The sequence below is a fragment of the Gymnoscopelus microlampas genome (genome assembly GCF_963454915.1).
Source record: "Gymnoscopelus microlampas genome assembly, chromosome: 13".
NCBI classification, from domain to species: domain Eukaryota; kingdom Metazoa; phylum Chordata; class Actinopteri; order Myctophiformes; family Myctophidae; genus Gymnoscopelus; species Gymnoscopelus microlampas.
Window position 1 is genome coordinate 36,518,323 of NC_139950.1, and position 26,646 is coordinate 36,544,968.

The 26,646-nt window shown below is 44.9% G+C and overlaps 2 protein-coding genes across 5 annotated transcripts in view; both read right to left on the minus strand.

The window, feature by feature from the left end:
- The window catches only part of ltbp1 (latent transforming growth factor beta binding protein 1), a 146,140-nt gene that overhangs the window by 98,914 nt on the left and 20,580 nt on the right, over nucleotides 1-26,646 (minus strand). For all 4 annotated transcript variants that reach the window (XM_084075325.1, XM_084075324.1, XM_084075326.1 and 1 more), the window contains exons 4-5: nucleotides 12,505-12,656; nucleotides 2,821-2,988 (exon numbers count right to left, since the gene is read on the minus strand). In XM_084075325.1, the coding sequence (XP_083931451.1) occupies nucleotides 2,821-2,988; nucleotides 12,505-12,656 (320 nt within the window). The remainder of the gene's footprint in view (nucleotides 1-2,820; nucleotides 2,989-12,504; nucleotides 12,657-26,646) is intronic.
- LOC311058088 (choline-phosphate cytidylyltransferase A-like) lies at nucleotides 17,087-18,136 on the minus strand (the record flags this gene model as incomplete). Its single annotated transcript, XM_084075395.1, has 1 exon — nucleotides 17,087-18,136. The coding sequence occupies one exon, from the start codon at nucleotides 18,134-18,136 to the stop codon at nucleotides 17,087-17,089; it is 1,050 nt and encodes a 349-aa protein (XP_083931521.1).

Sequence of the window (26,646 nt, forward strand, 5' to 3'; positions counted from 1 at the left end):
GATAGACTGCATGCCTGGGCAGGTACATTAAGCTGACACTCTGCCAGGTGCTCTGTGTTTTTTTAAAGAGACAGTCACTCTGACAGCAGCAAGTCCCATCTCTAATCTGAGGCTGATGTCAACTGCACATTCTCCTGAAGGGAAAGAAATGATCAAACTCCAAACAGAAACTTTATGTAATCCCCATAGTGTGACATCAGCGCTGACTGTGCTTTAAGCACTGTAACACTTTAAAAGGAATTCCTTTGGAAAGACATGTCCCTTGAGCAAAGGACTCACTTATATTTACATCCCTTAATTAATAGAATAGCATTAAGTACAAAAGTGTTCAATTATGTTACTAATTACATGGGTAAGGGTCTGCGCATGTGCATTTTGTCAATACATTTATCCTTACCTCGCGTCACCAGGCTTCCCACACGGAGGAAAGCCTGGTTTTCATTCTAAAACTGATCCGTATGATCCAGTCTAGAAAGAAATTGGGGGGGAAATGGTTTCCGGTTGTGGGTTACGGTTGGCGCCGCATTATTTTTGTTCCCCCCCCACATAATGCAAATCAATTACTTTAGCCTTGCTAGTCGCACTATGAGTTAGAATAAAAGACAGATATACCAAATGATTATTATACGAAACTAAACGATTATGCAAATTTTAAACAAGGGGAATCATTTTGGAGGTGCGCCGGTGCTCTGGTTTCCGCCGTGGGTTCTGCCGTGGGATATAACCGGTCTAGATCGGATCTGAAAAACAAAAAAGGTTGATCCCAGGCTACATTTTACAGACCTCATAAGTGTCTGGAAGATTGTGTTGGAGTTATCAGTTGAAAATCTGTTATTTTGTTTCGTTCGATATTATTCTTAGGTTTTTTTCTGCTTCTTTTGAAGTGTCCCGCCCCGCTTAAAAAGCTAATCTTCCCGCTTAGCTACTGTACTATGTAGGACTTGAGTCCTACACTGGCCTGTTTACTATAGAGTATCGAAGTCCTGATGTCACTCCGTTATCCCCTGGGTCACGGAAGTATTTTTTCTACGGATGTACGGATGTTGACCGTTGTGAGCTTGGAGGTCTGCTATTTGCATATCGCACGAACGTCACGCAAAGCCCGGCACGAACGTCACAGAAGAGCCTGATACAAATATCACGCAAAGCCCGGCACAAACGTCTCATGAAGCCCTGCCTATCACTCAAGGACACTTTAGATTTTGTGATTATCGGGATCCGTAAGCTCCTCCCAATTGCCGTTTGTCACGTTCAATCAATGCGTCATCTGAAGCTCACACCCCAAATCTCGCTCCCCGAGACAGGGCTTACAAAACGTTTAAAACAATTGTGATATGTAAAAGACTGCACTGTACCTCTCCTGCCCTCACCAATAACAATACAAATTAAATGCATAGATGAAAATTCACTTATTTTGAATGAAATAAAATGGGGGGGGGGGGGCACTTGCCCCCCCTGATTGGCCAGCCAGCCCAGGCCATCTATTGACTATTTAAAAAAATAAATCTGATTGCTTACTTGATTCATCTAGGTATTTATTGAGTTCTCATACAGATTTTTTTAGATTGTCTCTTTCATGCCCATATATGGAGATCTCTGTATCTGTCAGTCCTTGTCCCTTTTATGCCCATATATGGAGATTCCTGATGTCATCAATATACACCCATATATGGACATGCCCCCTTTTGTGCCCATATATAGAGCTGCTTCATGGTTTGTTTATGGTTTGTTGTCATAGTGACGTGGCCATGGTTTGTTTATGGCTGAGTCATAATGGTGTCAGAGGTCCGCCCGCCCGCCGCCCCGCACTCCCATTAGCCAATTTTAATATAATAGGATTAAATTATTATTATTATTATCATAATTATTCATTTGTATTTTTTTCCTCTTATTTTTTCCATGTCATATCCACAGTGCTTTTCACATTTTTCACATGTAGCTTTCTTTAGCTGTCTAATAACACTGGCCTAGGACAAACGTAGCCTATTTTCCAACTGCGGCAGTTGGCTCATGTTAGAATAACATGGACGTGTGAGCTCTGCAGCACAATTAACAATTTCAACCCTGTTGGAAACAGAATGCTGCTGTGTGAATCCAGACATATTGATGCTCCTGAGTCAGACAGGAATTCATCTTGTTTTGCTCTTCTCACAAGTCTGTATGTGTCAGGAGGAGCAGGAGACACAGCACAGCTCCTTATAAGGACTGGGACAGGTTAAGGCACTACAGTTATAGCCAGGGTCTCTGTAACAAACTAATACCAAGCACAAGTCCTAAGATCCCCCGACAACGTAACAATCACGCTCTCACATCAAAGACACTTTCTCTGATTATCTGGCCTACAGTAGGTTAATGTGCAGCTTACAGGCAGCTTGTCTATAATTAACCACATTAACCCTGGCGTCCCTATTTGGGCATGTCAATATCTGCAAAAACATTCCAAAAATTAAAAAAAAGCAAGGTTAGCTGATTTAAAAGCTCAAAACGTGCCCCATCATGACACGTTTTGAGCTTGTAGATCGGCTATTTTTGCTCTTCGTTGAACGATGAAGTACAGTATATAGTGTTAATCATGAACCAGACTTAAATGCTTATTATACGTATGAGATATTCTTGACAGACATACAGTATGATCAATACTCACACACACACACACACACACACACACACACACACACACACACACACACACACACACACACACACACACACCAACCAGCACTTTTCCCAGGCTCAAGGCAGTGAGCCCACATACAATAGCAGAAAGGAAGTGAGGTGTAACCGAGGAGGAAGCAAGATACTAAAGTCTAGATCACTTACCTACTCTGAAGTTGGGGGCGGTCAGGGTGTCGGTGGCGTGTCCGTTCTCGCTGATGATGGTGGTGGTGTTGCCCAGTTCACAGTTGTTGTGGCATCGGCCTCCTGTGCAGGTCACTTTGCAGATGGTAGGTGTGAACACCACCTTGATCCTCCCAGTGTGGTTGCCCACTGTCGGCCGCATCACAGGCCACACCAGGAGGAGAAGAGAGAGGAGGCAGAGTTTAGTCAGTCTCAGATCCATTTGGTTTAATTCACTCTGGAGTCACGGGAACTGCAGAGACTCCCGTCAAAACAATAACAAAAAAGGTTCTGCTGTGTGCTTTTCAGTGTTTATTGCGAATCTGGTGATGTCTCCCTTTTTTTTCTTCTCTCTCGCTCTCTCTCTCTCTCTCTCTCTCTCTCTCTCTCTCCCTGCACTTTCAATTCTGTCTCTCTCTTTCTCTCTCTCTCTCTCTCTCTCTCTGTCTGTCTCTCTCTCTCTGTCTCTCTCTCTCTCTCTCTCTCTCTCTCCCACACGGCTCCTAAATCCGGTTGCGTCTCTGAACACGAGGAGAGACGGATGAAAGAATGCTGGGGGGGAGGCAGAGAGAGTTTCAGCAAACAAAACCCTGGGATACACTCCAATTCCTCATCAAAAGTCAAGTTCTCTGAAAGGTGGGTATTGGCACATCACAATGCCATGCTTTATTTCGGTCAGTGGGTATGGCAGCTCAAGCTTCTGTGCCTGTTTTTTAAAGTTTTTTTTGTTTGTTTCTTCCCCTTCTTCTTGTCCTTTAACTCCTGCGTTCCACACAGCACACTCTTCAAAGACTCTGGCAACTGCTACAATAATACTACAATTGTTTAGTTTCTTAAAAAGGGTTAGCAAAATCCTTCAATGTGTCCACCCTGAGGTCACCTCTTAACTCCACAGTGCAGGGATGAAGTCACGGCTGCCCCGCAGCCCTAAGAGAAAAACCTGTCCTGTGTCTACCCGTCTACCCATCCGCCTACTCGCCCATCCTCCCAGTGCTCCCTCCTCCCTCACCACCAAACCCAGCCCTGCACAAGTGACAGAGTATGAGGGAGAGAGAGAGAGAGAGAGAGAGTATGAGTAAGAGAGGAGTGTCAACCACAAACATCTGTCCCAGGTCTCAGACTGTCCTGAACTAAGATTTCCTCTCCCTCTTTCTACCTACAGTACACAGTATATCGCCACTGTCAGGTGGAAACCTTGTATGACCGAAACATGAACACCTCTTAAGCCTTATACACATTTCATTGGCCGGAATATTTTGTTGCATGATAAATAGCTCAAATAGTATATCTTGAACATTTAATTACCCGCAATAAGGTTAATGTGGTGAATTTTCAGGGGGGGGGGGGGGGAGTACAACAAAAATGTGTTTCAATGGATCCAATGAGTTATGAGTTATGTGATTTAGTCTCAAGCTCCAATACTTTTTGTTTGTTAAATATTTGTAAAACCCACAGACCGACAAAGTGTAACCAATGAAACTGATTTAATGGGAGAGAGAGGTGGGGGGGGGGGGGGGGGGGGTTTCCATCCAACAGTGACGATATGACATCAACAACAGCTTTTTATACACCTCTCATCAGATAGCTCTGGCATTTTCTCCATTTACTCCACTGCATGCCACAACTGTTTACTACTCCATTGGACCTTTTAAGCCATTAAGACCTGAGGCCGATTCCACAAATGCCTTCTAAAACCTGTTGCTACAGCATATATTGTTGCTGTCGGGCAGAAACGTTATGTTTTTCCTAAATGAATACCCTACTCTACAAGCTCGAAATGCGACGCGAAGTGACGCGTTTCGAGCTCGTCGATCTGCTACTTGTGACACTTCTGAATTTGAATCGTGAAAAGTAACACTTTTGGAGGTTTCCACACCGACAGAGACGATATGTAGCTAAAATCTAAAACGGCACGGACGCTTCCCCGGTTCTAATGGGTTAATGTGCTCCTTCTACTGCCTCTTTTGGTTCTTGGCAACCCAGTGTCAGGTCTAAACCTCCCCCAGAAACCCCAGACTCCTGTGCTGGATGGTTTGTCTGCGGCTGTCAGTTGTTCACACCAGACAGAGGGGAGACGCGGAGGAACGCAGCCAAGCAGCGAGAGGGCTGTTTTCAAAAAACCTGAGAGGCCGGCAAAACCACTGGATTAGAGGTTTTAGGCTGCCTAAATATTTGCTATAAGGTGCAAGTAGATGTCGATTAAAGCGGGATCTAATATGATGTAGTGGTTTAACTCCAAATGCTAATAGAGAGTTGGTTTAAAATATCCTGCCAGTATTAAACGTATATCATTTATATACTGTGTGTGTGTGTACATACAGTATACACAAGTGTGTGATATACAGCAGAGGAACCGTTGATGGGGATAAGGCCCTACAGTAGATGTATCTTCTAAGACCATACAGTAGATGTATCTTCTAAGACCGTACAGTAGTAGATGTATCTTCTAAGACCGTACACATACAGTAGGCAATATTGTTTTGGATGGCTGGGGAAGACTCGGCCTGTGATTGGCTGAGATGGGAGGAGGAAAGAAGCGCTTGTTTTGCTTCACGTCACGTGATTAACGTTTCTCAGGCGGCGCACTCGTTGGCGCTTGTGGCCGTCGGCTCCTCGCCGCGGGCACTCGCACACCTAGCGGCTTACTCGGTGCGCAGCTCGTGAGTCTCCAGGCTGCGCTCTTGGCGCACCTGCCGTGCCGTTAACTGATTTAAGGACATTGAGGTAACAAAATCAAATGCTCCTTTTTCCCCATCCCTCCTGGGGTAAACAATATAGTCTACAGTAGGTGTATCTTTTAAGACCCTGGTAAATGTATCACAGTAGATATATCGCAACACACTGTGTGAGCTTATATATCAGCTATTTTCAGCACCATTGTACCGTGCTGAAATACAAATCAGGCTTTGTGGTGTCTGTGTGTCTGCTAGTGCAGTGGTTCCAAAACCTTTTAGCTCGAGGACCAAAAGAGACATTTTCTGTCTCTCCGGGAACCACACTAGTGAAAATAGCCGATCTACACGTAGACATGCGATGGGTTGTGAGAGCATTTAGATCTGCTGTTTTTACTACATCTTAAAGACGCACTGAAGTGACATTTTCGGGCATTTTATTTTGAAGGTTCAGCCTGAAACGTCGGCTCAACGACTCTAAACCAATCAGAAGGTCCCATCCCTTCAGGCTATGGGAAGTTGGATCTCAATCACTTCAGCCGTGTGCAACACGGCTAGTGTTTGTTTACAAGTGAGAGAGAGACGGCCAGTGAAGCACGTTTGCTACTACCTGGCTTATTTCTAACCTATAATGTTTTCAGATACATATTTTAGTGTGCAGATGAAGTTTAAAATGAGTAACTCATCTTCAATGAGATTCAAAACGGAGTATCTCTGTAATTAAAATCAGCTGTGTTTGAAGAACGTGCAGCTATGGGAATCAAACAGGTGCATGTAATCAAGATTCATTTATTTTCATGAAGGCTGCGTTATGTCATCACGCAGCACGTTTTCGTTTACAGGAAGTAATTAAGATTGGCTGTTTAGGGACTTTAGATGTAAAAATACACAAACATTTTTTCATTTTTTTGGGCATCTATTGTTAGGTATATATATGCTCTAAAAGTGTGAAAAACATATTTTTCATTTCACTACACCTTTAAAAATGTGGGTCCGCGGAAATACTTTGTGGTAGTACACTGGGCCACCACAACATCCAGATGGTGTTAGACTATTATGTACTGTAGTTGCAGACCTGGCTTTCATTTGCTTATGGCAAGATGTCACCTCATTTCAACGTGCCGTGAAAAAAAAAACTATACTTCTTTCGCTCCCGGGCAACTAAATTGACCCTCGACCTCCCAGGTGTTTTCAGCATTTGAGTTTTGCAGTCCCCAAATCTTAATTTAAACCGTCATATTCTTCTAATTGACCATAATTAACACGGCGACCATTTTGCACATACATCAAACGTGGGGGCGGAGGAGTGGACACCTCCCACCTCCCCAGATTGTGATGTAAAATCATGTGTTGCTATATTAATACGGCCAATACTAATGTCTTTGAGGCCTTTTGGGTTCAGCATCGTGTCACATAGGATCAAATCAGTTTGAAAGTAGTTTGGGCTCAGGATGGGGGTGTTGTTCCTGGGGGATTCTATAGCTCTTTTCCTCGATGGGAATCAATACTATATGTTTGCTGACAGGTGGCATAGACATCGGGGGGGGGGTCTTCCTCAAACTCTCCACCACATGGAGATCTTGAGAGGAATACGCAGCTTTTTCTGACAGCTCTTCCCCGAGCACCATGTTCTACACAACCCTTAACTACTTTGACACGGCTCTGAGCAGCGAGTCCCTGGCCACAGCAGTGATAAAACATGTCCGCCTGAAACCCCTGAAAACCTCCCTCCTTCCCCTCACTTTCTTCTTCGCCTCTGTAAGTGCGCTGGACCATTTTGCCGCGGTGCCGTCGGGGCATGCTGTGGTTCTGCCGAGCATATGGAGGGGGAGTCGGGAGAGCGTCGCAGACAGAACACAGACATCAATCAACATGGAGGAGTGGGGACGTCGGGGGACGCTATAGCTGGTGATGGAGGGACGGACTGGGAACGCACAGGCTGAAACGTCTTGGAAGGGGGGGAGGGGGGGGGGGGGGGGTTGACGACGGCTGAACTTTAGAAGACAGGAGGGTTTTTCTTGGGCTTTTACGGTGACCCTCGAGAGGTCCGAGTCCCGGTGCAAAGCGTGCCGGAGGTTCACCGTATAGCAGCACAGCTAAATGGACCAAACTTGTGTCTCTGGTTGTTTCGTCTGTGTGGGAGAGCTGAGGGATGGCCGAGGTGCATAAGACGCAGAATGGCTTTCCCAGATGTGAGGCACCATAGCTCGCTGCTGACAGGCCGTCTGTCGCGTGGGACAGAGTTGACAGGAGTTTCTGCGGGCTCGCTGATTTGAGGAGCGCAAACATTCTCTGCTGTCTGTCTGTCTGTCTGTCTGCTCGCTCTACGCTCACCAAGCAGGGCATCATGACAACACAGACTGCTGTGTGCTCTGCAGCATGCTGGGCTCAAACCAACTGTGACATCCTCTGTAATTTAGGCTTGGGCACTATATCCACTACTAGCTACTGCACTGTAAGCTTTTTACAGAGCAGAATGGCTTCCTTATACTGTAGGTTGTTTGAGGTGCAACTTTTGTATGTCATCACCTTGACATTACCTGGTCCCGAAACACTTAAGCCCTATATACTTTGTTGTCCGATGAATAGCAGATCTAAAGTACAAGCTCACAGTCACAGCACATCGCAATCCTTTAGGATTTGAATGATTCCGGTTCCTTAACGATTCCCTCTTAACGATCCGATTCCTTAACGGTTCCCTTTAAAGATTCTTATATTTTTTCAAATGGACCCTTATAGGCCTGTAACTCTGAGTGTGGGTCCATTTGGTTCCATTTGTACACTGGTACAATGCCACCTGTATTGTTATTGTATAGAAGACGTGAAGTCCACATACCAGCTCTGATAAACTGGTTCCAGAAATGATTCCAAACGTGATGGAACCGATTCCGGTTCCTCAATGTTGGATCCGGTTCTTATGGTTCCTCCGGTTCCTCCCAACCCTAATCGTGATGCATTGTGAGCTTGTAGATTAGCTATTTTTGCTGCTTTTGAGTGTCATATAATGAAGTATAAAATATGAGGACATGCCCAAAATAGGGACGCCAGGTTGAAAGCGGTTATTTAAACCAAAAAAATACTTATTTTCTATCAATTACACACCCCATGAATTCATGGAGATTCTTTAGATTTTGTCGCATTCGTAAGCCAATAATTTGATGACCGGCGGAGTCTCCGGTAGGACACTCAATGGAGACTCTTTGATGTTGTTAGTTGTGTCAAATTATTGGCTTAGGACAAAAACTGAAAAATCTCCACGAATTCAAGGCGTCATGGGGTGAGTAATCGATAAAAATAAAAAAATTGGGGGGTGAACTATCCCTGTAATGTCTCTGTGTTCTGCTACAGTACATGCATGTTTGCAACATTCTTCCTGTGTTTCTCTCCTCTTCCTATTTTGACTCCCCCCTCCCACAACCCTAGCCCCAACCCCAGCCTGCAGTCAGTTATGTCTGGGCATTCCCCTGGTGGTTACCTCCTGCTAGCGGAATCAAAGTGGACCGGGGGAGTTATTTGTAGCTCTGCGTCACTGTGGCTTGGTCTGGGTCTATTTGAGAAAACAGCAGTGCAGCCACAATGGCCCCTGAGAGAGAGCGGGAACGGTACACAGACATGCTCCCTGAGACCTGAAGAGACTTTATGTCTGTAGACCTCTCCATTAATAACCCCAAAATCTGTATGGTGAGGACAGAACCACTCAGTTCCAAAGTCTGCAAATTCATCGAAAAACATTTACTTAGGAACAGATGCACACTGATAAATCTGACATTGGAATTGGGGCTTGTAATTATCACTAGCCACCAGCCAGTAACTGGCTTGTGGCTAATAATCTGCACAACTTTACAAGTAATTTTGGCAGGCAGCCAACGTACTGTATAGAAAGTTGTCAGAAACTTTGAAGCTACTACTAGCTCCCACTGTGCCCTGGTTGGGATCAAAAGATTGACATTCTTTGCCAATGGAGCCCGGTCACGCAAAACGGAGTGCCATATTGCTTGAGGGTGTGGAGGGAATATGCAGCTTATCACACGCGTAACCATAAATACAGTACATATCATGAAATAGGGAAGTAATAAATTGAAAATTTCTGAGTCAATCCACCGGCAGGCCGCCGGCAGAGGCCTATTCATGGCTTTGAGTTGCAGAAGCCATTTAACCATTCGGATGCACTGTACAAAGTAAATGGAAGATAATTTGTCTTCCGTGGCGAGGGTTATTGAGTGGGTGAGAGCCTTAAACGGGGGTTAGATAACAGGTATTCATAGGCTGCACCGCAGACGGCCTCCTGCTATTCATATCCATGCGAGCCACTTGTTCCATCAATTGAGGGGTTCTTCATTGGATGACACTGTTTATCGCCTTTACTGACTCTGTCATTTCATTCCTTCTTTTCTCTCCCCACACACACACACACACACACACACACACACACACACACACACACACACACACACACACACACACACACACACACACACTCTGGCTTTATCTGAAATTGCCCTCTGAAAATGAGGCTAATAATTCATTTTAGACAGGCCCGCGCAGCAGGTAATGCTTAAGTCTTTATGCCATTACCGCTGGGGCTGCAATTTGAACAAATCCAATTGCTGCCCAACTTCAAGCTTCACATTCTCTCCACACCCTTGCAGCATTACAGCAGATGTGATGTGGTGTGTGTGCGTGTGCGTGTGCGTGCGTTGTGTGAGAGAGCATTTGGAGCGGGGTGGGAGGTTGCCTGTGAGGAACAATTACCCACTTCTTTATCCATTGTCATGGCAGACCAAGTGAAGAAAAAGGGGATCGGAATGGATTTAACATGCACAGTAAAGTCTGTCCGGAGGCAACTGAGCCAAAAATGTAACATATGTTCATGGAAGGAAGGGGGGTACTTCTTATCTACATACCAACTTTTTTTTTCTCCCGTATTTATCTATTTATCTGCATCTCTCTGAAAGCATGACTCAGATAACACTAGAAGCCGATCTGCTGCTCTAATTGGACCCTCAGATGTTGAAACGGTTTGGTTTTGCCCACCAGGAACTTTGTTCAGGAGTGTTATAAAAACAAACTTCTATGTCTCCGACCACCCCACGCACACTCGCACGCATGCACACACACACACACACACAGGGATAACATCAGCACAACCTGCCCTCCCTGCCTCCCCCTAATTAACCAGCAGGTGTTTCTCTTTCATTCTGTTGACGTGAGCATACAACAGGACAGAGACGTTCAAATGGGAGCTGCATGATTGCATGTGCTGTCTCCATGGGATGTTATATGTGCGCTTGTGTGTGTGTGTGTGTGTGTGTGTGTGTGTGTGTGTGCGTGTGTGTGTGTGTGTGTGTGTGTGTGTGTGTGTGTGTGTGTGTGTGTGTGTAGTAAAGGTGAGGCGAGGTGACGCGCCATGCTGTGGCATGGCGCTGAAGTCTCCCTGGCTTGCATGTATGTAATGTGAGAAAGGGGTTGCCGCCCTAGCCCACAGTGTTAAAATAATGACAGGCTGGCATAAAGTATAGCACAGCCACTACCGCGTCTGTTTGGCAGTGATTAATGGTCGGCGGCGATCAATCAAGCAGCCCTGAAAAGAACAAACAGCCACTGGTTTAATTGGCTCCCTCGGAATCCGCCGACACTGGGCAATGTCAAAGCTCATGGCCATTCGGCGCGAAGACAGCACAATGGCAGGAGAGAGAGCGTGTGAGAACTGTGAGTGTGTGTGAGACGAGAAAGAAAAGAGATCGAGAGAGAGAGAACAGACGGACATACAGACAGATGGAGAGAGATATACAAAAATGGTGAAAGAGAAGGAGGGGAGAGCAGGAAAGTGAAACTTTCCAGAACTAACAGCAAAACTAACAGCAGATTAGTTATCCCAGACTCTAACTCTCTACTGAGCGCCCCCACCCCACGTCTTCCCTATACTCTCCTTTCCCCGCGCCAGCCAGCACAGCCATGCCTGGGACAGCTCAGGGATCTTAATATGGAGCTGACGACATTTTTATTTTAAGGAATTAAAATCATTTTCAGAATAACATCTTTAACACGTTTGGGGACTTCGCCTGGCACATAAGTTTGACAGTTGGCAACATTCTGGAATGCCTTCAGAGTTACAAAATCATCACTTAGTAAATATAAGCTGATGTGGGAACAGTGGCTTTGACTCTTGACTGGGTTCAGTTCACTCCTAGAAGAACTCCTACACAGACTGTTTCTCAGCTTCGTTTGGCATCCACTTTCTAAGGAATGACTTTTCTAAAAACACACCTGGGCCTGAGCTCATTAAAGAGATACCTTGACATTTGGATTTGGTGTTGTTTTTCTGAACCAGGTTCACCGTCAACTTGTCAACTAGTGTGAAAACTTTCTGCTTGAGCTTCTCAGCTAACAGAAGATGACCCACAGTATTGGCCTATTAGGGGCGGCCTTACGATGTGTGTCCCTGAGCAAGACTCTTAACCCCTAATTGCTCCTGAGCGCCGTAGAATGGCTGCTCACTGCTCCTAGTTGTTATAGGATGGGTAAATGCAGAGGACAAATTTCACGTATGTGCAAATATACATTGGCAAAAAAACAAAGGCGTGGGGACTATTCTATTCTATTAGGCACCTAAATGACAGTCAATGAGCTTACTTGGAGGTCATTTCAATTAAGAGAGCAAAAAATGGCTAAAATGTGTTTTGATGCGTTTTACATAGCCTAGCTGACATTTTCCTGTGCCTCGAGTCGACACAGAAGGCATTAGCAAGTGTTATGTCAGACTTTCGCATCTCCTCCTCACAAAACAATACACATCGAAAGTTGCCATTTAACCACATGAACACTAGCGTCCCTATTCAGGGATAGGGTTACATTCGGCGAAAACAGCCGACCTACAATCTGTGAGCTTGTAGATCGTCTCTTTTCGGTGAAGAGATTTGGTGTAGAGGGGGGAAACGTATATACAGTAGGGTTTAAATGGTCAAGAAAGTCAGATTTTCTGGGTGGTACTCACCGTGGATGGGGTTGTGGCTCACTGTAAAGGGGATCGGTCTCTCAGGCTGTGGCTGGAGATGGGTCTGGGTGTGTGTGGTGTGTGAGTGGTAATATTTGGGCTTTAGGACGTACTGCTGGTTCTGACCGGGATGTATTGGTATGGGTCGAATCCTGGAAGGGAAAAAGGAACATTTGCGTTTACAATGCAGGCATTTAGTTGTTTTCTCTTACACTAAATAGAAATAGTTATATAAACAGTACAGTGGCGATTACACAAAGTCAAGAGATCAGCATGATGTTATTGATGACTTTGCTTTCAGTTAACTGCCAAAGTAAAGTGAACAACAGTAAGAGCAGGTGCTTTCACACATGTCTGGTCCCTTAGACAACGAAGTAATTAACATCCCACCATGCTTTGTGTAAAAATGCTGGCCACGCAATTACAGTCAGAGCGGAACCATTAACTACTAATGGCAGCTGATTAGCACATGCAAATCGATTGTGACGTATATGTATTGGCATGAGAAGGTAGAAAGAAGAAAAAGGTACAGTAACTCTTGATCAATGAGTCAAGTGTCCTCCTCCACAAGAACTTGCTGCACAACTTTTAATGAACAGAATTTAATTAATTAAATGTAGTTAAATTTGGGCATGGGTTTAATTAATACCTTTTAGTTAAGTTTGTGTTTAAGACTGGAATAAGGATCTGGGGAGAACGTGCCAGCAGAACTAGTGACAACAACTGGAGTATCCCTAGCACAGTATATGCGTGTACACGTTAATGTGAATTACGGGGAATTGGCATAACAACTGAAATTGGGAGATTTGTTTTTTGAATTGAGAAAAAGATAAAGAAAAGTCTTAAACTGAGGATGAGGTTGCAACAAACCATCCAAAACAAGCTTGCTGTACAGCCTCTACCATACACTCTGCTAAGCCTCACTCAGCCCAAATGAAAAGGGACTTGTTTATACTGTACCACAGGAAGAAAAGTCTGGTCATTTGGTGCCGGGGACAACTGAGCGATATTGCTAGAGACAGCGCTCGTAAGATTTTTTTCATACTGCATAATCATATCAAACTGTCAGCCACCACACTGGAAACCACAAAGACAGGTTTGGGTCGCAGGCAATAGAGGACAACGGATAAAAATAATTTTCCTTTTGAGAGGGACAGAGAGAGAGCGAGAGCAAAGGGAGAGAGAGGGAGAGGGGTAGTACAATATGGGTGGCGTCGAGAGCCGTCGCTAAATGGTTTAAAGGGGCAAAGGGGTAAAGTGACAACAGTGGTGCTTATCAGAGAGCTCTGCAGAGTGAGGCTGGAGCCCCTAGTTAGACAAAGAGCAGATGAGAAGTCAAAACACTGCAATTCAATTCAATCTTATTTCAGCTCACTGGCTAAGAGGCTTTCTTCAGCTGCTGACTGTTGTGTGCACCCAGTGATAAGGACTGCACAAACGCACGCACACGCACACACACACACACACACACACACACACACACACACACACACACACACACACACACACACACACACACACTCTGTATAGTCTCAGTGGACCACCCCTTGTTGTGGTCCCCTGACTCCCCTCCCTCCCAGTGTGTACATTCCCTCTGCTGCGCTGTAGTCCCTGCAGTAATTACAACTGTGTCCTGTACCCAGCATGCCAGTGAGTCTCTCACCACTACAGAAAGATAGAAAGAACCGAGAGAAGGATCAGGAGGACTGAGAAAAAAAGTCAGTTGACAAAAGCCAGTTAGTGTCAAAGGCTGCACTATGTTGACCCTCTCCTTTTTCCATTTCTGTTCCAAATCCTATCTGCCTCTCTTAAGGCACACTCGGACACAATTTAAAGCCCTGCCGTTTTCTACAAGCTCACGCGCTGTGAGCATGTAGATCGGCAATTTTCGGTGCATGACACCGACGCACAACTATACATCACCCTTTAGACAGAGGGACTTCAAGGGCCTGATGTAGAGTGTGTCTTTGTTTCATCCCAAAGGGAAGGTATGGGGGCATGAGGGTGGTCAGAATGAGCTAACAGCAACCTTTCTGTCCGTCTGAGAGGTTCTTTCTTTCCTCCTTCCTTTCTTCCGTCCAGATACACATGATGTCGTGTGACCGACAGCACACTGACAGCGTTGTGATGATCATAATGTGCTGAACTGATGCCTCTTCACTGTTATAGTGTGACAACAGATACACTCACTGTAGCAGCAGTCTAACAGACTAGCATATGATATGGGGGACATAATGAATGGCTGGTACTCATTTGGCCCCCAGTTCAGCTACTGTTTGCCTGACTATATGTGATGGCAACTAGATAAGTGTGCCTGGACAAAGCATCTGTGTCATTTTACATCATTTTGCATCACAATCTTTTAACCACTTTAACCATATTTTATACTTTGGCTAATCAAAAATAGCAGATCTACAAGCTCGAAGTGACGCGCTATGTATGAGCTTGTATATCGTGAGCCATACGTGCAAATCTTTGGATATGTATATTTTTTTTAAAGCAAAGTTGTTCTACTCAAATCTTTGCTTCTGGGGGTCCCACTCCCTGGAAGAAAATATTTTGAGATGGGGGTCTGCGGCCAAATACATATAATTTTGGGGGTCCTTGACATGAAAAAGTTTGAGAACCACTGACATAGAAACATACGTTTTTCGGAAAACATTTGTCTTATGGGCAGTCCTTTACTTTTCAATAGTTGTTGTGCCCCAGATCTAATCATCTGGCTACTGAGAGACTATCATTCTTCTATAATATTGTATAATGACATTGTTGCAGGAAGTTATCATATCATTGCCAGTGGCATTTTCCCACACAGGGTCAGAAGAAGGGGATAAAAAGGATGGAGTCTTTCTGGCGGAATCTATGAACAACAGAGAATGGCCAATTGCCAGACAAATGAAAGGCAGGAAACAACATAGTGGCAGAAGGGAGGGACGCAAGAAGAGAACACAAACAAACAGAGTACAGAGTGGATATACAAAGAAAGATAGAAGGAAAAAACAGCAAGAGATAAAGGTCTCATGTGTTAAACAGAAATGTACTGTATATACAAAGCCAGCCAGCCAGCCAGCCAGCCAGCCAGCCAGCCAGCCAGCCAGATAGATAGATAGATAAATAAAGTCCTTACATATCTCTCACATATCTCTTTTCACCCGTGCCTGTCTCCAAATGTCCTGGGGTGATCTAATTTGCGGCTTCTGCCTAGCTGAAAAGCCTGCCTGTTCTAATGTGTTTGAACAAAACAGAAACATATTGCAGCCCTCAGGTCACATCTTAAGCCTCCTAGGAGAGCCAGTAAAAAAAAAAGAAACATAGACGAGACGACACAGAAACGTGGCCTTTATTGGGAAGGAAAGGAAGTCAAACCAGTTTTGCAAACCCAGTTCAATCCCTGGTAACTGTCAGCCAACTGCCACACAGTAGAGAATGTGTTTTCTTCATAGGGACAGGGTATATCTGTGCCCCGATGTCTCTGACAGGCTGTCTCTGGTTTCATTTGGTTGGAGTTCATAACGAAGGGAGAAAGGCTTGGTGTACGTCAAGCCCAAAATCACGTAATCGACATTGAGAAGTGATCCATCCGTGCCTGTTTTATTTGAAAGTTAGTCTGTAACGGAGCAACCCAAGACCCAGATCAAGACCCACTTTCACAATGTACAGTGAAAAGAAGTTTGAAATTAATATCTCCATCAACAAATCTGGGGGGCTTACCATGTACTTGAGATGCTGTGACCCTGACCTGTGATCTTTGTCACACCACCGTATGTCCCTGGAGATACTCAGTGTCTCCCCTATAGAACTACCTACCCAACTGTACAGTAAAAGCATAACTGCCATCTTCATAATGAAGTTCAACGTTTGTTTGTGTGCCCAGATTGTGCCCGAATATGGAGAGAGAACCAAATATAGAGATCCCTGACATCAGCACATCAGTGTCTTAAGGCAACGGTTAACATCTGTGCAGAATGCTGTAGCTAGTCAACAGCTTCTTCTCTCTTTTTGGGACGGGTAAAGTAAATTGATTTATTTTATGGATTTATCCACCCTTTCTGTTTGGTTCAAACCAAATTCCATTAGATCACATACTGTAATATCGATATTGTGATATGAGAGTAAAATAGCAAAGCTCACCCATGGCAATGAGATTTGCTGTAGTGGCTGTGGTAGGATGTAACGAGACAGGTTTGAGTAATGCTTAACTCATGCTGTCACAAAACAGCGTCGCTTACAACAGCTGATCCTCAAGCTCACGATTAGCTATCTTCGGCAACCGACACCACTGTGCACATTATACTGTATATTACAATTGGCATTTGAGTAGACGGTGGGTAGTTGGACATCACAAACGTAATGTTACTTGGGGCAAAAATGTGTCTCAGTCCAGACTAAGACACATCTTTAGAAAATTCTGATTTGATAAAAAACAATCTGATTCCAGTCTGGATTGGCCCAAAATCCGACTTGGGCTGTCAGTCTGAATACCTGTCGCCCCAGTGACTGCCGGTTGACTGACTTGACCAACAGCACCGCACGCCAGGGATCAGGGTGAGGGGGACATAAAACAAAGACGCCCTAGCCTTGATCATCGTCGTCGTCGTCCTCGGTGAAGGGCTGGCCCCGAGCCTCGCCGTGGCGAAGTGGTGCACTCCTTACGGACAGGACTGCCGTCGGGGCTCTGTCTGGGGCTGATGGCCTGTAGCATGCGGCCCTTTCCCTCCCTCAACATGTGCTTCAGAGCTCCCTCAGGGCCAAACATCTGCAGGAAGTTGCCAATGAACTCTCTGGACCTCTCCTCCCACTTCTGGAAGAGGTCAATACTTTTCTCCTCAAACCTCTGGACTAACTCTTTGCTCTTCTCCTCCACGTCCCGCACCTTCCTCTTCACCCTGTCCACACGATCCTGCAAGTTGTACTTCTTCTCGTTGATGTAGCTGACGTTGAGATCCTTGGGGGTGTATCCCCTCTGTAGGTTGCGTCTCGCAAACACGTCGTAGTCGCGGACGATGCGTGCGATGATGTCAGAGGTGGAGATGCCTTCCGTCCGTTGGGTGGGAGCGAACATGCCAGCATCCTTAATGTGCTTGTAGACGTCGTCACGTCCTGCCGAGGAATAAGGGATGTCATCGTGGGCCACAAAGTCGATCCGGTGCTTGGCGAGGAACTTTGGCGTCAGGGTCCAAGGAGCGTTTCTCACCACCTCGTCCACAAAGCGGCAGTGGCTGACTGCTTCGTAGCGCTCATCCTCGTTCATCACCGTGAAGCCCTTGTACTTGTGGGTCAGATCGTCACTGCACACTCCAACTATGAGATGTGTGTTTGGAAAGAGGCATTTAGCCTGCATAAGAGCTCTGGCATGGCCGGAATGGAAGATATCGAAGATGCCGTCTGCATAAACCCGCACTGGCCTGTCAGGGGGGGTTCCTTTCTTTGCCTCATCCATGCTGACTCTCAGATAGGGTTCCTTAGCTGGCTCCAGCTCGTCTGCAAAAGGTGCAGGCTGAGTCACAGTGTATCTGGGGACCTTGACGGGCCTCTTGCACTCCTCTGCCTCGCCACTGGAGCTCTCCTCTCTCCTCCTCTTCCTGGATGACAGTAGACTACAGGAGCTCACTCCCTCCATTGTCCTCTCCATTCAGCTGCAACAGTGCAACCACTTGAGCAGATGTTCAATGTTGACTATTGTTCTCGCGTTATAGTATATCTCTCAATAAATGACGCAAATAACTGCGTGCGCACACGTGTGTGTGTGTGTGTGCGTGTGTGTGTGTGTGTACAGTATCTGTCCTTCATGTATATCGAGAGCTGTTCCAACGATGAACGTAAAACTTGCCGTTGTATGTCGCAGAGGACCCTGGGGTAAAGTGGTCGGATCAGCAGTTCTCCAAATATATACTGTATATATACTAAATCTACAAATCTCCATATATGTAGATCCTGGTAACATCAATATGACATCATTATGCAAATCTCTGTGTGCGTGCGTGTATGTATTTGTCCTTCACGTATCCCGAGACTAACGACTTGAACTGGGCGTGTATATCGCAGAGGGCCCCACGCAGCCCTCACATCTAGAGTTCGGACCGCTATACGCAGCCCTCACACCTACGTCGCACCACTGATCCGACTGATATGCCCATATATGGAGATATCTGGTCTGTCAGTCCTTGTCCCTTTTATGCCCATATAAGGAGATCTATCTGTCAATCCTTGTCCCTTTTATGCCCATATATGGAGCTGACTGATTTATTTGCGCCTGATGCCATGACTACACATTTAGGTTAGACAACACACTCAAAATATTTGGGCGTAGCTGAATTGGGAACTCCTGATATGGTTATGGCTGAGTCATAGTGACATGAGCGTGACTTCAGAGGTCTGTCCGCCCGCTAGCCAGCCAGCCGGTCCTCCCTTAAGCCAATTTTAATATAGGATACATACAATAATTTACCTTATCGAATAGTAGCAAAGTGACACTATGTCAGCACTATAACCTCTGCAACGCCGGGCAAGCTTTATTACAAGTTGCTTGTAAAAAAATAAGACTAAAACTGTCAAAGCCATCTTTCTACTAATTGTTCAAAGGAGGGAGACAGTTGCACAAAGTACTGCAGAGCTCCAGTATGTTGTTAAGCTCTTCCACATGCTCCTGTTTAGCCCATTGACTTTGGCGAGACAGCACACAGCTTTTACCAAACCGGCTCCAACACTGAGGAGAGGATTATATCAATTCACCTTCTGAGATTAACTGATGTAACCTTTTGCTGGGAATAATCTTTTAGACATTAAAGCCTTTCTTGGAATTGCTTTAGAAAACATGTCCAGAAGACCGTTTCGGTAAAAGTTTGGCATCAGCTAATCTCACTGGAAGCAGCTTCAGGAAAAAGATAAATTGTCGTCTTTGTTTTCAGCAACTAGCTGATGCAATCATTGGACAGATGTTTGCTGAGTTTGGATGTGACCATGGTGCATGTGAGTTATAATAGTGTATAAGGGTGTGACTGTGTAGTGCACTGTACCACACATTTATGGTGGCCACAGCTATTGAGAGAGTTACGACAATTCCATAAATTAGGAATATTCATATAATATTCAGTATTCAATCATTTATTGCCAAAACTTGCTGATTTGACTTGTTTAAAATTGAAACAAGTCAAATCAGCAAGTGTTTGTCTACACAAATTCCAAATCAACATTTAATGTTGATTTGGAATTTGTTTAGACACCTAAACCAATATAAACTTTAAGTTGGTCCCCCCCTCTCTCTTTCTCACTTTCGCTGATCAACCTCTGGTCTGTCATTATAGGCAAAGATTTCCCCACAAAAAATTGAAGAGTGATCTACAAGCTCACATTGTAACATGTTGTGAGCTTGTAGATCAGCTATTTTCGCTATTTGTCTTAAAATGACGAAGTACATACCGTAGGGCTTAAGAGGTTAACCCCCAACGTTCTTGTTCGGGTGTAAAGGCATGGTTGTGGTACAGAAAGAAGAGAAAGAAGAGAAGCAACTGTGTGAAATCACAGAACTTAGAAAAAGAGGGAAAATGTATTTTACGACCGACCTCATGCTTTTACCAGACTTCTAAATAAAATGCTCATTAAGAATGTGTAACGGAGGGCTACTGTACTCGTTAAAATGCTCTCTGTGAGATCACTCCACACCAGAAAGACAGAGAGAAGCACGGTGAACGATGGCCGGCCTTGAGACTGTACCAAAACAAAGCAGGGTTGAAAGCCTCACATTAATAATTTGCAGGACAAATGATTTCCCTATAGCAAAGAGGGTGTGAGAGAAAGAGAGATAGAGAGACAGACAGACAGACAGAGAGAGAGAGAGAGAGAGAGAGAAAGAGAAAGAGAGAGAGAGAGAGAGAGAGAGAGAGAGAGAGAGAGAGAGAGAGAGAGAGAGAGAGAGAGAGAGAGAGAGAGAGAGAGAGAGAGAGAGAGGGGGAAGCTTGATGGGCGTCTGCCATTTTCCTCTTTTCCCTCCTTTGGATGTGGTTTTCCTGCTGGTGAAGAGTTGAGGAGTGAGGAATGCTAGTGTGGAATGAACACTCTGGCCAACTGGCAGGAGGCAGTGAGCATCTCGTAGACGACATCCATCACACAGGAGATTTGTCATGTTAGCCCCTTGATTTAGGAGACCACTGGTTCTTGGGCCCTCTCTCTTACCCTTGATAGGAGAGGTGATACCTGACCTGTCCCTCGTCACCACCCTCTCTCTCTCCCTGCGGTACACACTGGCTAATCAATGCACAACCGGCCCTGAGCTTTTTCTGCCACATTCGACAGAAGCTTGGACACCGACGAGCTAACCCACCCAAATGGAACCTCTGCTCTGCTACGTTTCTTCAGCCTGGGCTTTAGAAGCGGGAGACCGGGGTTGTATTTCAGGACAATGCTAACAGTCTTGGGGAACTTAAAGACTTCAGCACCTGTGTGTGCATGACTGTGCTTCGAGACATCTCCTCCACTCATACAGTAAAAGGAACAGCATATTCAAAAACATTACAGTGTTTTGCAGTAGGGAAAGTTGAGTATAGCTTTAATTAAAGTAAACTAGACCGGGCACCCGTCTACTCGGGAACGATGCAAGCCAGGAACGATGCAAATTGGGAATGCATGCCCCACCTGGTTATACAAGCCCAATGTACCCATTTGTGTGTGTGTGTGCCTTTTGTGCCCATATACAGTTTGGTGATCTCTGTATCTGTCTGCCTGTGCCCCTTTTATGCCCATACACAGAGATCTCTGCATCTGTGTGTCCTTGTAACCTTTTATGCCCATACATGGAGATCCCTGATGTCATCAGTATATGCCCATATAAAGTCATACAGTACAGTACGTCATCGATTTGTCCTTGACGACTTATGTTATAGACGACTGACATCACAGGCTCCAAGTTCCACATGAGTCTAATTTGAAATATGGACTGTGTCATCAAACATTATGTACTGTTTATTGTAACGCTAACTGTGGCTTGACAAAACAGTATTGCGCTGAGTCACTATGTGGTATACCAGTAGCGAGAAAAGAGGCTCCTCAACACACAATGATAAATCATAGGCTGATGAATGCTACAAGAGGTACAAACTATACTCTATTTGTTGCAGTATTGTACAGTAGCCTTCTGGCTCTCGGGCAGCGCTTCTTCCACATGAAACGATGACTCACTTCAGCAAAGGACTCTGTTGTAAAGCATGCCCTTTTCAGGGTTTCCCCCCCCATTCCTCTGCACAGCATCTGTCTTCTACTGGGCCTTTTGCCAGCAGGTAAAGAGGGGTCCACAGTGAAACAGGCTCAGTGTGAGGTCTGCATTTAATGGCTCATTAAAGACCACAATAAAGGGACTGCAGCATCGCTCAGGAGCTGCAGACACGCTAGGAAAACGGTTCAGCATTGTCAAAATTAAAAGAGATGGCAGGGGGCTTAACATGTTCGACAACCATGTCTTTGACCAACTCTCTTTAACCAATGTTTAGATTTTTCTTTTAATTGGGTGGTTCTGTCCCGTTATCATTTTGAACTTCCACAAGCTTGAATCCATTTGTATTTTACTTCAAGAGTGTGGCAAAAAATAGACAGCCAATCTATTTGTGCTTCTGATCCCTGAAGGCGATGGCTCGCGACAAAAATAACACTTAATCTGAATCTATCTATACTCCTCACTGTTTGCCCAGCTGTTAGCCCTGGGAACCACCAGTCAATCTTCCTCCTCTAATATTTAAAGTCCAAATGGTGGAACAGAGGGGTGTCACTGCCCAAAGTCTGGCTGAAGGCGTATTTTATATTCCTTATCTTCCCAAATAGGTTTCATATAGCGTATACCTTAGACTTATATTAACAAGAGACTAAATGCCCACATTCACCTGGGGTGCATGCACTGTGTTCTGATCATGCAGTATGACTTTATTAGTGATAAGCGGCTTATCTCTGCTTGGTTCCGGCCCAGGAATGGATAATGTTCCCACAGAGAGAAGGGAAGGGGACGAATCATGGGGATTATCTGCTGTTAACCATGCCCAAAATCATTAATGATTACAGCATCTTTCACAAATACACCTATCCTGCAACCAAATTGAAAGAACTTAAGAAACTAAGATCTGACTAAGAATCCAAACAAGATCTGAGTAAAAACGATCATTTTCATAAGGAAGGGGGCTATTTTAGAAGCTCAGATCAATCTCCGCTCATGTCAACTATGAAATCCCTTAATAATCTCTTAAGTCATTCTCTATCACATCAGCGCAAAACAGCAGCACAATGATTAGCAATGTCTAATCTCCATTTAAGGTGAAGGGCAGGGACAGACTCAGAGAGAGAGAGGCTTTCGACATCTTTACAAGGCATGACTGATACATTTCAAAGGCCAGGACGAATGGCCCATATATCCTTTTCCAAGAACAATTATTGCCTACAGAACACCGGGAGAGATTAAAAGGCCTTCCAACAATCCTGCGCTGGGAAACTGGAGAAGCGACAATCCATCTTAAGGGCAGCCTCTTTCCGCCTATACAAGGAAGTCTTAAGAAAGGCTTAGCGTGAGAAAGAGAGAGGGGGAGAGTTTTATTTATATATTTATAATATATATTTATATATTTGCACAACACACGCACGCACGCACACACACACACACACACACACACACACACACACACACACACACACACACACACACACACACACACACACACACACACACACACACAGTACTGTATGTGTAAACGTATATATACTTTACTATATACACACATGCGCGTGCATATATACGCGTGTGTGTGTGTGTGTGTGTGTGTGTGTGTGTGTGTGTGTGTGTGTGTGTGTGTGTGTGTGTGTGTGTGTGTGTGTGTGTGGCATATATAGGCTTAGGATATATATCTATCTATATATCTATATATATTCTGTATATACTGTGTATATGGACAGACAGACAGACAGACAGACAGACAGACAGACAGACAGACAGGCATGCATGCATGGGACAAGAGCAATTCAGAAGGAAATGTACTGCAATATACTGTAAGCGCAAATGTAAAATTCACCAGTGGGACAGTGAGGAGAATCCCTCCCCAGATAGCTGCTAATGCAGGTTAAAGTTGACCACTGCCCAAGAGAGCTAATATTGACACAGGCGTCTGAAGAGACCCAGTAGATAGATGTGCAAACCAAGAACACTAGGAGGATTCTAGAAGGTCATAGGAAGAGCAGGAGGGTTCCAGTGAAGTGTGAATGTTTAATTCATCAAAAGCACTTTAGCAATAAAGACCTGAGGCCGATTCTACAAAATGCCTTCTAAATCAGTGGTTCTCAAACCCCCAAATTGAAATACATCTGGCCGCGGACTCCCAAATGATTTTTTTTTGTGCCAGAGAGAGAAGATTTGTGTAAAAGAATTCAAAATGATTCAACATTTTTCAAACACTTTCAACATTTTTCAAAAACGTAAAAAAAATAGCAGATGTGCAAGCTCGCAGTGACGCACTGTGAGCTTGTAGATCTGCTATTTTTGAATAGCCAACGCAAAAATCTAAAATGACACAGATGCCTTTCCGCTCTTAAAGGGTTAAGATAATCTCCTAAAACAGTAGATATAGATAATATTAACCACATTAACCATGGCGTCCTTATTTTTGGCACGTCGTTAAAGTGAACATTCTCAGAAATAGCCTAGGCCCATATACTGATGAATGAATACAGGCTGTACGTTGTTGTCACTCAGCAAAAATAGAAGATCTACAAGTTCACAAAGGGTTGCAATGCGAGACGTTGTGAGCTTGTAGATCAGTTATTTCCCTCTTATGACGTGTCGGGCTTAAATGAAAAGGACACTTTGGCAGAGGTTTGGGTTGTGCAGTTAACCTGCCATGATGCAACTACAAATGTTGGCCAAATTTCTTCACTAGTTTCTTCATTGATAAGAAATTGATATTGCAATATAGTCTCCTCATTGACATACATTGCATAGTCAAACAGGTCTCAAAGTCACTTTTAAGTAGTGATTACTATGTTATTAGTCTCGCGTAGCCAGACCCAACTGAAAATGAAAAACAGCGTCCTCTGCTGTTTGTTCTATGTCTGTTGGGTCTGGCAGGAAGTAGTCTGGGAGGCATTGCCTCGGAGTTTGGACAGCGGGGGCGCGGCCACTGCGTTGTGATTCAAATCAACAGCCAATGAAGAAAAGGGGGCGGGATCCAAATGCAGTGGGTGTTGCATCTAAATAGGATCGACGGGAAGCAATTTCCCCTTGAGAAATTTCGGCCGCCATTGTTGTGTACTGCTGTTTGCCTCTCGTCGGACTTTTTACACGAGTTGCACAGCTCCAGACCGGTAAGAGGCGTGTCCGCTCAGATTCAGAGCGTAAATTACATCCCGCCCACAAATCCCAGGGCTCTGGCCCAGAAGTTCCTCGCCGAGCCGGCGAAAACTTCTGGGAACTCAGATTAGGCAGGAAGCAAACGAAACACCAGTGCGCAAGGAAACCGGGGTTTGTGTCTGCCTTCAGCACATCACTTCCGGTTGGTGCGACTATGTTTTCATTCCCACTAACAATATTTATACACGGAACACTAACACCACTTCTCCCAGAGAACATGGATGGTTTTGGTTATAAGCCCACTTGTTTCTATGATGAAAGAGTAAGTTAAAATGTGAATATCTTTCCGTGGTTTTGTCTGCTCCGAGGACGCTATTGTTAAATTAGTTTCGGTTAGTTTCGAGGGGGGAAGGGTGGACGGACACGTGAATCCCGCCCACTACATTTGATTGGGTAAAGCGCGGCCTGCTTCCTGATCTGAAGGCACACCCACTTGAAACCAATGCGCACGGGTTGTCAACACGGCCACCGACAGATTCCAACGCAGAGCAGAATCTGTTCTTGAGAGATTACTATGTTATTACCTATGTTACTGTATATGCTGGTCATCTACATGTGACATTTTGCTTAAAAGTTGAGAAGAACAAACTTGGCACACTGTGACTGAGGAAATCTGAACTAAACAAGCGACATGCCCTTGCATATGACCTTGAGTTGCTAGAATGGACAAAGTTGCGGAGAGGCCAATCAGTAGAAAGCTGGTTGTACTAATATAGTTTCTAAGTATGTGTGTGTGTGTGTGTGTGTGTGTGTGTGTGTGTGTGTGTGTGTGTGTGTGTGTGTGTGTGTGTGTGTGTGTGTGTGTGTGTGTGTGTGTGTGTGTGCGTGCGTGCGTGCGTGCGTGCGTGCGTGCGTGCGTGCGTGCGTGCGTGCGTGCGTAACCCTGTATAGCAGGGGTCTTAAAAAGGGGGTCCTCAGAGTTACCACAGGGGGGCCGCCAAAACTTGAACCTGCACTTGAACCCTAGAATCCCTATTCTGAGGAGAACTTTAGCCAAAAATAGCAGATCTACAAGCTCACAGCGCCTCGAGGCTTTGTCAGCTTGTAGATCTGCTATTTTCGGGAAAGAGGTTTGGTGTAGAGGGGGAAAAAAAGAGCACATTAACATGAATCCAACATGATAGTGCCGTCAAACAAGTCTATGAAGCCACCTACGAAATCTATGAAAAAAGTTTAATCTGCAACACTATTTTATACAATATGTAGTAGGGGGGTCCCTGCTTCATCTCTCTCTCAGCTAAGGAGTCCTTTGGCCAAAAGAACGTTGAAGACCTCTGCTGTATAGTATGACTGTAACACAGTGTTTTTCAACCAGTGGTCCGGGGACCACCAGTGGTCCTTGAGGGAGTTCCAGGGGGTCCCCAGCTAAATGATGGATAGGAACCAAATGGACCCTTGTGGGTCTGTAACTCTGAGAGTGTACAAATGGAACCAAATGGACCCTAACGGGTCCATTTGGTTCCATTTGTACACTCTCAGAGTTAAATGAACATTGATTTTATAATATAAATTGGGGTCCCAGAGATAGAGATGCCATTAAATGGGGGTCTGTAGGCTAATGCATGTTAAACTGGGGGTCCTTGAAATTAAAATGGTTGAAAATCACTGCTAGAGCCGTAAAAATAGTCTCTTATTGCGGGTCCCTGGCTTATCTTTTCAAATGGGGGTCCCTAGGCTAATGTGTGTCAATTTGGGGGTCCTTGACGCAAAAAAGGTTGAAAACCACTGCTGTAACATAAAGTAGTACTGAAAATGGATGAACGAGCTCA